Here is a 13526-nt window from a genome sequence, read left to right as displayed (position 1 = left end):
TCGTATTTTTTCGGCGAACTCGTTAATAACATTATTATTATTATTTAGTTTTTCGTTTTTGGGTTTTTTAATTTTTTATTATTTTTAGAATAGTTTCATCAATCACACATTTTTAAAGGAGGATTTTTTTCTGTTGATTTACAGTTGTGAAAAATATGATACTTTCAATTCGCACCATTTTTTATTGAGATTATTTGTCGTTGGAGGTTTTAAAGTGGTTTAATTTAAAAAAAATCGAAAAAATGTGAAGTTATTGCAAATTTTATTAATCTGCTTATCATTGTATCCATTTCACGTGGAATTGTGAATGCACGTGATAATTGTTGATTATCTGTTATGAAATCTCAAATAACTTATTACGTCTTTTCATTTTATTTTTCAAATACGATCTAGAATTTAAATTACTCATTTATTTGTGATCAATTTTTTTTTCGAGTTTTTTAATGGGCAAATATTATTATTTGGTTAATAATAAACGGACAAAAATCCTTCTTATAATATTTACCTGTTAAATAAAACCAAATATTTTTTTTCATTTGTGTTTAGTAAAATAATGAGTTTTATTTTTAATATTAAATAAATTAAATTAATAGTAACACTTTCATTATTTTTAATAACAATTTCGTCATATAAAAAACATAACCTTGTTTTGTTATTAGGTTGTATCGGAGTGTTTTAAAACTTGCAGATAAATACAAGTTAAGTGATTAGATTTATAATCCCATTTTTACAGAAATTTTAATTGTAATATTTTAAACAAAATTGTAATTACAATTTATTGTTTCTTTGGATACTCTGATTGTATGTTTTTAATAATAAATTATGTATAAGCCAAAAATCACAAACATTAAATGAATGAAGACGGGACCAGCTTTTTCCACCACCTTAACCAAAATAAAGTATTTGCCGCGAGTGTTTTTTGAAGGAAGTTCATTTTTCAGCCACTGTTTGTGCGTCCCCATGTCGCCCACTTTCCTTGTCCGTACTGTGTGGACGCGGATGTGGTTCCCCCCGCTTGCGGGGGGGTCAAGGGGGATCCGCGCCAAGGGAGGACTTGGAAAGTGGGTGAAACGGTGCACAAACAGACTGTTTGAGTGCGTCTTTATGAGCCTTCTTTTCAATGCTCCGTCTCGCTCGGTTTCCACTGACTCGAGGTGTATTTTCGGCATTTCTTGAATTCGGGAACCAGACCTAATATCTTCCCAGTTTCCTATTTACTATAATTTTAATTTGAATATTATATCAAATAGTAAAAATAGTCTATTTTTAAAGGTGATGGTGGTGGAATAAGCCTTACCCAATGAAGACACTGTAATTTGTGAATGATGTCTGTAAATTGGTTTATCATTTATTATCTAAAATTAAACAGACTTGTGTAGTGAATGAGTTATTGGGGTTTCAACTGTATTTAAATTAAGATGGTTACACTCCAAATAATTAACATACACAACAACTGAGTTTGTGCAGGGTCCTCCAATTTAGTATTTTTTTGACAAGGGTTTCATGTGAAAAATAATGGTAAAAGAATTTGGAAAAAAACAGAGCTCGAAAACAAAGCAAAAATTACCTTATTTGACCAAGATCAGATTATTGACACAAATATAAAAATGTAAAAATAAATCAACAAAAACAATGATTATAAGTATATTATTATTTTAAATTATTAACATGAGTACTTTTGTATTTAGATAACAGTTTTATTATAGATAATAAAATAAAGAACTCAAAACAATATAAAATGAGACGCTCACTACCCATCGAACAAAAAATCGACCATTCAAGAATATGGGAAAATAGAATGCTTATTGAAGTAGACAAAAAGAAAAGAATTTTTGTTTGCAAAGTGTGTGGGTTAACCATAGACAGAAACCAAACTATATCACACCCCAATATTCACAAAGAAGATATAAAAGATCCACAAATAAGAAAAATCATTCTAACCGCTTTTAATAGTGGAGAAAAGGTTGCAATGTACAAAAGGTTCGGTCCAGCAGTTGTAGCTTCATCAACCAAAAGAAATGATGCTGAGTTGGTTCAAGCGGGAAGAGAATTAACTGGACAATTATCATCAATAATGGCTGCAAATAATATTATAAGTAAACATGCGGCACTTAAAGAGATTATTGATATTATAGGAGAGTACATAAAAAAAGGAATCGAAATTCTCGAAAAAATAAGAACAAGCGAACAGACAATTACGAGAAAAGTGTTTGAACAAGCGGAAACATGTGTTAATGAAGTTGACCAAATACTCAGTGATAGTCTTTATATTGGAGTGTTGGAGGACGAAAGTAAAATATCAAAAGATTCGTGGTACTCGTATTACATCAGAGCTGTTGACAAAGATCTCAAGATACACACAAGGCTTCTCGAAGCAAAAGTTCAATATGGAAAGGCGTCTGGTTTGAATCTGTCATATAATATGAAAAGAGTATTGGAAGACCACAACATTGATTATAAGAAAGTTGCAGAAATAGGGACAGATGGTGGAAGTAATACAAGAGATGGTGGAAAGGGTATGGCCGGTCGTATTGTGAGTGATTTGCAAGCAATTGATAATAGGTACTGTCCAATTTTTTCAATGTGGTGCATGTGTCATCGTCTGAACCTTTGTGTCGAGGAGTGCATTACAGATAATGGGGTTAATGATTGTATTTATATCATATCTTCTGTTTGTGATTTTCTTCGAGATGACCCAAAATTCAGAGAACAATTCAAATGTGCTCCTCCAACTTACGTTAAAACTAGATTCCTTTCACTTGAGTGTGTCTTTCGGTGGGTCTATAATAATTACGATAACATCACCATCTTTTTGAAATGTTCGATTCATGATGAATTTGAATATGGTGATTATACAATTGGTGAACTCAAAGAGTTATTCAAAAGTAAGGAACTTAGATATAAGGTCTCGTTTATTTTAGATACATTGGGAATTGCTCAAGAATTAAACCGAGAGCTTCAATCAAAAAGAGCTATTTTATTTCGAAGTTATAAGAAAGTGCAAAAACTTATAAAAAGGATTGAAGAGATGAAAATAGAAATTGTAAATAAAATTTTTTTTACACTTTCCACATCTCGATTTTTTAAGGACTCGACATTTTCAACAACAGGAATGTATTCAATGTTGGAATGTTTACATTCTGCCCTCAGAGTCCGTTTTGCATCAGTTGCAACATCTCCAGTTTATCATGTAACCAGCGTCGAGTATATTAAAAGAATGGGTAACAATCTACTTTCTAAACAATTACAAACGGATGAATTTGGACAGTTAGACGATTTTTGTGAATTGGCAATGAACTTCGACGATTATATTACAACAAAAAAGCCGCTTAATTTAAATACTGTATGTCTCCAGGATGAAATTAATAAACTCAGAGGAGCTCCGGATCTTGAGGCTTTCCGTCAAAAGACTCTGACAGAAAAAAGGTGGTACTGACACGACGTTTAAATCCTTTAGATCTAAGTTCGTCTTTGGACTTACTTGATTATGCACCATTTTTTGAAAGTGGGTCTAAACTTTACTGTTTATTAGCAATGCTTCTTGCAATGTCACCCACCACTACTATATGTGAATCCAGTTTTTCTTTACTGAAAAGATACAACAAAAACAATCTTGCTCACAATTCGTTACGAGCGAGAATGTATGTCAAAGACAGAGCTCTCAATAAAATGGAACTATTATAAATTTAGTAATTTTTATGTTTTGTTTAACAACAACAATTAACTGATGTTTTTGATAATTATTTTGAAAATACTTAACAATATCTTGTTTATTTTAAAGTGGCTTCACAAAATTTTTGTTTTAAAAGCCATCTTTTTAAAAATCCGATATTAATATGTTTTATTATCGATATAGATTTTTTTCAATTCAAAGTTGCCACGTTTTATGAATTTGCCACGTTTACAGTTTTTATGACAAGGGTTTGGAAAAAGGAGGACCCTGGTTTGTGATTGTTTTACAATACAGTCAGTCGTTTAACGTTATCTGGTGCTTTTTGGACCATAAAAAATGGAATAATTCGGGGAGCAGTCCCAAAAAATCCATCCCAATTGATTCGGATTATTTCACGCTTTACCTAATGCCCGATGTTTAGACAAAAATGAAGGTATTTTTTGTTCACCAAATAACGTTTGGGACCAGATAACGTTAGAAAACTGACTCTATTTACAAACCAATAATCTCAGTTTAGGGGTTTGTCATTACGTGTATTAACTATACACGGAATGACTATACTCATTTAAAAATTATAAAACCACATTGTCGTATTTATTTTACCCATTATGATTAAATACTTCTATAATCCATTATTATAGTTCCAATATTGTTTTTTGAGATTTATTGAAAAAGAAATGTCGAATATGAAACTCAAAAAAAGGCAGTAAGATGGATGATGATGATTTTTACGATTACGAACAATATGGTCAATACAAAATAAATCACCAAGCACCACTACAGATAGATAAGATTCGACAACAACATCAACAAAAAAGAGTATCGTCCGTTGTCCCTTCTTTTTCATCAAAAGGATTAAAAAATAAGTTTAGTCCATCATTCAAAGAAAAGGAACAAACAAAACACAAGAAACAAATATTTGAAGAAAAAAAGTGTTATTACTGTGGAGAGAGTGAAGGGGTTGTGAAGTGTGTTTGTGGGAAATATATTTGCAATGGTCCAGTATCCAATTGTGGTGATTGTCAGATCTTGGTTCATATCAAGAATTGTCGCCATTATACTTTCTCGTGTGGTGGTCATAATATTGAGTGTTGTCGTTGTGGGGACACAAATATTTTTGACTTGTTATTTCGTCTTGGTGATCCGAAGTTTTATTGCAGTGATTGTCTAAAGGAAAACGAGAGATTTTTGTACAGTGAACATGTTGCAAAACAAGGTGTATTCTCTTTAAATAATTTAGATCAGACACAAACAATTGGCACATCAGTTCATGTTGTTAGCCTTGATGTAGTGAATGCTATTGACGATGTAGTGGAAAACACTTTTGTTGAGGCAAGAGTTCGAAACAAATATTTGTCACCGAGTGAATATTGCTCTGTTTATAAAACACTTGTAAATTACGAAAATCAACAACAAAGTTGGGAGGAGTATGTGATTAAGACGGAGATAAATTTTATTAATGAAAATGACCGTGTGTTTGCTGTTATAAGTAGAAAAAAGCACCAGAAAATGCCTCGTTCAACGTCGAAATTTATATTATGTGGAAAAGGACAGAGGGGGATTTTAAACTTGGAAACACTTGACTTTGTGATTCTCAATTGTGCTACTTTGTTTTCCAAATGTGATTTTGTAGTGTATGGCGAGGTTCTTTCTACGGGCCCAAATTCAGCGAAATTGCAAATCAAAGAAAATTATTTTCAAGAGTTATTACCTCAATATTTTCAAGAAGTCCCAAAATACCTATTTGGCGCTAAAGAGAGTTGGAAAACAAAAATATTCCGTTTGTATGTATTGACGGATAACTGTAGCTCGGAAGTAGTCACCAATGGTCTTCACCTTTTTGAGAAAAGGCAAAACACAAATGAATACATCAGTACTATTTTAGGAACAGTTGTGCCAAAAACAAAGGAAGTGTTTAGTTTTATGGATATCAATCCGCCTGGATTGAAAAATCCGGTTGAATTGAATGCAAGTCAAATTGCTGCTGTTTTAAGCGCTTTAAATAATCATTTGTCATTAGTTGTGGGTCCTCCAGGGACAGGGAAAACATCTGTAGCAGTTTCTATTGTACAACACATTTTGTTCTACCGAGAGAAAATTGAGATACAACGAATAGAAATGAATACTGGAAGAGATTTTATTCCACATAGAGGTAAAGACATTTCTATCAACAAAAAGGTCTTGGTGTCCGCTTCAAGCAACAATGCCGTGAATGTGTTGTGTGAACGTCTTGTTGATTTTGGAATTTCTGTTGTGAGAATTCCAGCTGACGAAAAGTACGCTGATTTGAGCGACAAAGTTAGAGGGGTTTCGCTTCTGTACCGAGCATATGAATATTGCAAACATGCTGATGTTGACAAAGATGGTAACAGCCTTTCTGATATTCAAAATTTATTGAAAAAGAAAATAGACAGTTTCTTCACTCAACAAGAAAATAAAGAGATATGTCGGATAGAAGAGGAATACAAAGAATCGCCAAAACTTCAACTGATGTTTAAAGACTTTCAAAAATACCTCTCGTTCGCAAACAACAAACTGTACCAACGAAAAAGGATAACACTCAGTGACACTGAAAACAAAACAATCAATGACTTTACAAGGATAAACCTTGCAGAAATTACAGAAAATTATGACGTTATTGCAGCTACATTGTCAAAGGCTGTTTTCAAAATAAAATTTGCGTGCGCAGTGATTGATGAATCAGCACAATCCATTGAACCCGAAACGTTTAGTGGGATTATGAATGTCCAAAAGGCAGTTTTGATTGGTGATATTCAGCAGCTTCCTCCGACAGTCGTCTCGAATGAAGCAAAGAATGGCGGGCTTGAAAAGTCAATGTTTGAACGACTTTTACAAAACGGTGTTGCTTATGCTCTCCTCACTACACAATACAGAATGCACCCCGCTATTTCGCAATTCCCAAATAACAATTTTTATAATGGAAAACTGGTGGATGGTGTTGATGAAGATGACAGATTTGATGAAAGAATTGAAGGACTTTTCCCAAATAACGAATTTCCAGTGATGTTTGTTCATTGCAAAGGCGATGAATTTTATGGAACAAGTGGGAAGAGTTATGGAAACGACGAAGAGAAGAAAGTTGTGAAATTTATGGTAAAAAAATTGAATGAAAAAAATATAAGAGATGATGAAATTGGTATTATCTCGCCATACGCTACACAACGAGAGTTACTTGGGGAAGAACATAAGACCATAGAAGTATCAAGTGTTGATGGATTCCAAGGAAACGAGAAGCCATTTATTATCATATCATGTGTGAGGTCAAACGAGAATCGTGGCATTGGATTTGTTGGAGATCATCGAAGACTTAACGTTTCGCTAACACGAGCAAAATATGGGTTGGTAATAATAGGTGATGCTTACACACTTATGATAAACCCAATTTTCAAAAATTTGATGAAATTTTTGTATGACAAAAATTGCTTTGTTGTTGCAAAGGAGGTCGAAGGAAAAGTCTGTGTTGTGAGCGAAGAAGTTCCTACCATCGAAAAAATAAAACTGGAGAGGTCACAATTTCAAATGGTGTATGACGCGAATGAAGAAAACTCAAGTAAAATCGAAGAAATCGAAAAAATAATTGAGGAAAAAGAGTTAAATGAAATTCGCAAAATACGGAAATTCGAACCGCCTAATTTGGACGTCTCACGTCGCTGCAAACAACCAAGTGAATGCGTGTGTACTAATATTTTGGAAAAGATTGAAGAAGACAATATTAGACGAAATCCAGTAGTGATAAACAAAGAAATTCCATTTATAAATTTTTTGAATGGAGGTGTTGTAACTATTGAAATCGAAGACTGCTTTTTTAAGTATCGATTTGGTCGTATTTGTGAAAAAGAAAAAAATGTGAAACTTGACGTTGAAAGAAATGGAAAATTATTTGCTGTTGTTGACCTGACAATTAAAATGGAAAATACAAAAAATTACAAACGTATCAACTCAGACATCATTTATAATATACATGTATTAAAAAGGTATTACAATTACTTAGTGAATGTTGATGTTTCAGTGTTAGAAACTCTCTTTGAAAAAAGTTTTGGTCAGACAAAAGTTATAAATAAAAAAAGTACTATTTTACTAGTACAAAAAGAAGGTGGTCTTTACAAAAACGAGCGTGGAGACGAAAGAAGAGACTTATTTATATTAATTTCTTCAGTAGATAACAATGCGTTCTTAACAGAAGAGGAAAAGGTGATTAACGAAACTCTTGATGTTGAGATTAAAAAGTTAGAAAAACCCATTGAAGTGTTTCGGAATGTTTATGTAACAGTTGATGATTTACTTAAGGAAAAAACTTACTTTTGTACTGTTGATGGTCAGACAATCGTTGTTGATTTAAAAAGAGGGATTCAACTTGACAAACCAAAACAATACAAACTATCTTGTGATAATTATCGAACAAAAACGTTGTATTTGTCAATTGTTATTAAAGATAAACAAAATGTTGATATGTTAAATGGTATTACGTCTAAAAGGGTATTCGTCGATAATCGCTTTGAGGGAATGACTATTGTTGGACACATAAAAGATTTAGAAGAGAAATATCATAGAGCACAATTTGTTTTACAGAAAACCACAAAACTGTTGTTGGAAGAATGTGGATTTTACTTGAATGACACAACAAAAAGCGACTTAATTGTCGAACTGATTCTTGTTGACAAGGAACTGATTGATGACGATCAACTTGAACAATTTTTTGTTTCTAAAATAGTCTCTTATTGATTGTGTTGTTTTATTTGTGTGTATCACTATGTTTTTTATTAAAACTATTAATACTATTATAGTTTTAATAAAAAAGTTTAATTATAAAGTTATTAAATATTATAAATTATAAATAAAAACCAAAATTGGAAACGACTGTTTCAGATAAAGGTCAACAGAATAACCACAACAAGTATAACATAGTTTGAAACGTTTTTATTTTCAGTGCACTGTTTACACTCATCATCTTGGCACGGCGTTTCGTATTTGTCCTTACAATCTTTGCAAATTCCTTCTTCAACAAACTGCTTTTCTCCACACTCCTTTTGAACACAAACACCATTTAAACGCACTTCGTTCTCAGTACACTTTGTTGTGCAGATACCATTAATACGCTCTTCCGTACTTAAACATCGTTGCGTACAAATTCCGTTAATTCTTTCTTCCATGTCTGTACACTTTCTGGTGCAAACACCATTGATTCGTTCTTCATAATCTTGGCATTTTGGAGTGCACATGCCATTTATTCTTTCTTCACTTTTTGTACATTTTTTAACGCAAACGCCATCATACTCTTCTTCATCAACGTCACAATTTAATACACAGATACCATTAAGTCGAATTTCATTACTTTTGCACTTTTCTTTACACACACCATTAATTCGCTCCTCAGTGTTAGCACATTTTGGTGTACACATTCCTTCAATTCTTTCCTCACTCTCAGTACATTTTCTTGTGCAACTTCCATCAATGCGTTCTTCATCTTCAGTACATTTCGTCACACAATTGCCTTCAATCCTTTCTTCGTTGTCTTTGCATTTATCAACACACTTCCCTCCAATGACCTCTTGACCTACTGGACAGTCTTTTTGGCATACCCCATTCTCATCACGAACAAAAGTATACTGGCAGACGGTCATACACGTCGTGTTAAATCTCTCCTCATTTGCTTTGCATTTTTCTCTACAAACTCCATCTACATGTTCTTCCGTTTCAAGACACTTTTCTACACAAATCAAATCAACGCGTTCGTACCCTTCAGAACACTTTGGCGCACAAACTTTGCCAAGACGATCTTCGGTATTTTTACACTTTTCAAGGCAAATATCACTCACCATCTCCTGGTAATTTTGACATTTCGTTACACAACCCGTGCTAACTCGAACCTCATTCATCGCACATTTAGAGATACATTCACCACCGACCCGTTCTTCGCTTTTGTTGCATTTGGCCACGCAAAATCCATTGACTCGTTCTTCAGATTCTTTGCATTTTGATTTGCATATTCCATCAACCACCTCTTCGGTTTCAGCACACAGAGGAACACACTTTCCATTGATAAATTCTCCACCTTCTCCACAGTCAAAGTATTTACACACACCCGAATCCATGTAGTAATTTTTGATACATTTTTGACATTCGTTTTCGATACAAATCTCACAATTTAAATGTGCGGTCAAACATGTCGTCATATCTGTTTCACATAGTTGAGCCAATCCTCCACCTGAGTAATAATTTGTTGGACAATTTACACATGTTTTATTTTCGATGTCAAAGTACTCTTGTTGACCACATGCTATTTTAGTTACAAGCACATTTCCAAAGTAATTTCCTTTATACGTTAGATCTACAAAAACATCTGTTGTTGTGTTAAGTGGAAACTTGGAACCAAGAGGGCTTTCGTAATTAGTTGATACAATCGTTTCAACGTTTTCATCAAAAATACTATTTTCGATAACCTGAAGCGCGTTTAATTTTACTTTTTGAAGTAACGAACAATTTATAAAGGCTCCACTATAAATGTAGCGAATGTTTTCTAAACCTGTTACAAGCGAAAGATTTTGGCAATTTGAAAACATGTAATTTGCTATGTTGTTGGTTTCTGTTACGTCTACATTCTCGAGAAGTAAGTTGTCAGAAAAAAGGCCCCACCCATAGCTCGATGTGATTGGGACTTTTACTGATTTAAACCCACAATTTTTGAATGTGTAGTTTGAGAATGTTACACCATCAAAACCAGTAATCTCACGAAGAGAAATACAATTTTCAAACATTAAATTTGATAATTGCGATTGCCCAAAATTGGTGACTTTAACAAGGTTTTCACAGTTTGAAAAACACCCAATTGAATATTTTGTCGTTGCTTTTATCACAAGTTCAATAAATCCTGTGTTATGGAATCCATAGTCCATTATTTGAACCAAATTTTCGATGTTTTTAACTGTTTTCAGATTTTTGCAACCAGCAAATTGGTATTCAAAAATTTTAGTTTGTGAATTCAGATTTACTGAAGTTAAAGAATCGCAATTCTCAAAAGCATGCGAGAAGTCACTTTTAGAATCAATATTTGGACTGAAAGTGATTTCTGTTATCGACGTTCCAGAAAGACAATATTTACCATATTTTACGACATTAATTGTGAAACTATATTCTGAAAGACTTAAACAACCATATAGAGAATAGTCAGACAACTCGGTAATATATTCAGTGTTTTCCAATGTGATCAATTTGATACATCCTTTGAATAAATCAACAGACAAAGTAGTTAAATTTCCCAAAGAAACTTTTGTAAGACTTCGGCAATTCATAAAGACACCTTTGCCAACAACTGAATTTTCTGGTATAACAAAGTGTTTAAGTATTGTTCCACTTAAACTGTAATCACCAAAGGTTGTGAGGTTGTCCGAGTTTATGACTGTTGCAAGATTTCCACAATTCGCCAAAAAGTAATTGGGAATGGCAGTCATTCCATTCAAATCAATTTGAGTAAGCGAAGTGCAATCTTTGAAAACCCCGACACCATACTTTTTTGTGGAATCTAAAGTATATTCGCCAAGTTTCACTCCACTAAGTGAATAATCTCCAAATGTTTCAACTTTTTCTAAATTTGTAATTTTTGACATTTCCAAAGAAGTGCATCCAGAAAACATTTGAATTCCAAGAGTCGTCAAATCACCAAGATCAACAGATGTTAATTTTAGACAGTTTTGAAGTATAGGGTATTCATATTTTTTTGAAGAAGAAAACGCAAACGTAGTGAATGCTATGCCACTTAAAGAGTTCACACCAAATTCTAAAACACTTCCGATTCCAACAATGGTCGCCAATTTTTCGCAGTTCATAAATATATTTTGAGGAAGTTTGGTGACACCAACAAGTTCTACATTTGTCAATTTTTTGCATTCTGAAAAGTGTGAGGTACCAGAAAAAATTGTTGTCGAAGATAAAGTAACTTTGTCAAGTGCAGTTCCTGAAAAGGCGCTATCCCCAATTTTGAGAAGATTCTCGAAACCAACAAGTTCATTCAAACGTTCACAACCAGCAAAAAACGAAGCACCAATTTCTGTCATCCCAGCAAATTCAACTTTTTGAAGTTTTTTGCAATCTCTAAAAATATCAGTGTATGAGGAAGATGTCCAAATATTTTTGGTGAATTTAAGAACTGTTAGCCCAGTGTTAGCCAAGGCTTTTGACCCAAATCCATTCATTTGGTCGTAATTAATGATCTCTTCCAAGTTTTCACAATTCATGAACGCTGTATCTCCAACATCGTTGATTTGACCAAAGTCAACCTTTTTCAAATTTTTGTTGTTTTTAAAAGCTCCAGACATAACTTTCAAACCATATTTTAACGTTACTTCAGTGATCGCAGTGTTTTCAAGCGAGTTTTTTCCAAATGATGTAACGTTTTCAATGCCAATAATATCACTCAAATTTTCACAACCGGAAAACACCGATGTGTCGATCTTTGTCATCCCGTTTAAGTCAACTTTGACCAACTCAGTGCAATTAACAAAGGCACTTGGACCAATAACTGATGACGTCGCAAACGTAATTTCTTTAATTTTTGTGTTGGCAAACGACAACTCCCCGAACGTCATCACTGTATCTAAGCCAACAACTTCTCTCAAAGAACCACAGTTCTCAAATGCATTGCCGGGAATATTCACAACACCATTTAAAATCACCTTTTCAAGTTCAGGACAGTTGAGAAAAGCCTCAGTACCAAACACAGTCATATCTGAAAACAACTCAACTTCTTGTATTTTTGTGTGTTTAAACGCTTTTTTGCTAACACCCGCAACGCGCTTCATAAAATCAAAAGTACTCAAATGAACACACTCCTCAAATGCAGATTCTCCAAAATAAGTAAGTCCACTATAAGTCTCAATTTTTGCTAAATTTTTGCATCTTAAAAACGTGTTGTCAGGAACTCTGTCTAAGCTGCCCATGTGAACGTAATGGAGGTTTGAACACTCCGAAAACACTGAATCCTTCAACTCAATTTTTGAATTCGAAAAATCAACAATTTCAATCCCACTTTTTGCAAAAGCTTTGTTCATGATTTGAACCCCTGGACCGAACTCGAAATTTCTTAGGGAGTAAGTCTCACTCAACGCATTTTCAGAAATGACTTGAACCCTTTCTGAGTGAACAATTTCTGCAAGGTTGATACAATGGAAGAACATAGAGTCTTCAAATGTTTTGTGATTCCCAACATCCACAGAAACAATTGGATTGTAACTGAACGCGCGTGTACCCATGGGAATATCGGGAAGAACCACGCTTTCAATTTTGGAGCAGTCGAAAGCGTATTCCCCGATGTGTGTGATGTCCTTGTTGAACTTGAAACTTGTCAAATTTGTGTATTGAAATGCGTAGTCGTATATCTCCAAAACAGTTTCGGATGGGAATATTTCTAATTGTGTCCGTGAAAATGCATACATACCAACAACGGGAATGCCTGAAGGTGCATAGACTGCACGAAGGCTAGACCGTAAGAATGCATTTCCGTTTACGGTTATTGGAGACGCTGAGAGAAATGTAACTGATGTGATATTTTGGCCATAAAAACCTTCACCAGATACACAGGAACAATTTTCTGGTATTTCTATGTCTCCAGTGCAAGTATAGGCTTTGTCGTATTTGACACACCCATTGGAATCATAAAGGAATGAACATTCTGAATAAGCAATTATAAATATTGATATAAAGAAAAGCATAACGTTTTTAAAAACACAGTTTTAATAATTTTAATATAAATATTTTGGAAATTTTATTGATATTTTATTAACATTTTCACGTTTAAAATGGCAACTATTAATAATTGTTAATTAGTAAGTATAAACTC

At 33.6% G+C, this 13526-nt stretch overlaps 3 protein-coding genes across 3 annotated transcripts; 2 read left to right on the top strand and 1 right to left on the bottom strand.

Annotated features, from left to right (window-relative positions):
• Positions 1-1798: 1798 nt before the first annotated feature.
• EIN_312760 (hypothetical protein) lies at positions 1799-2994 on the top strand (the record flags this gene model as incomplete). The annotated part of the gene is made up of 2 exons (XM_004259627.1): positions 1799-2910; positions 2955-2994. The coding sequence occupies 2 exons, from the start codon at positions 1799-1801 to the stop codon at positions 2992-2994; spliced, it is 1152 nt and encodes a 383-aa protein (XP_004259675.1).
• A 1390-nt stretch (positions 2995-4384) lies between these two features.
• Positions 4385-8416, top strand: EIN_312750 (hypothetical protein; the record flags this gene model as incomplete). The annotated part of the gene is made up of 1 exon (XM_004259626.1): positions 4385-8416. The coding sequence occupies one exon, from the start codon at positions 4385-4387 to the stop codon at positions 8414-8416; it is 4032 nt and encodes a 1343-aa protein (XP_004259674.1).
• Positions 8417-8556: 140 nt separating this feature from the next.
• On the bottom strand, positions 8557-13526 carry EIN_312740 (hypothetical protein; the record flags this gene model as incomplete). Its single annotated transcript, XM_004259625.1, has 2 exons — positions 8557-13358; positions 13525-13526. Coding segments are annotated over 2 exons (4804 nt in total), but the record flags the coding sequence as incomplete, so codon positions are not given.

This window comes from Entamoeba invadens, assembly GCF_000330505.1.
Source record: "Entamoeba invadens IP1 unplaced genomic scaffold scaff_1105074726353, whole genome shotgun sequence".
Lineage (NCBI taxonomy): Eukaryota > Evosea > Mastigamoebida > Endamoebidae > Entamoeba > Entamoeba invadens.
The sequence above is the reverse complement of the archived record's forward strand: the minus strand, read 5'-3'. Positions and strand labels throughout refer to the sequence as shown.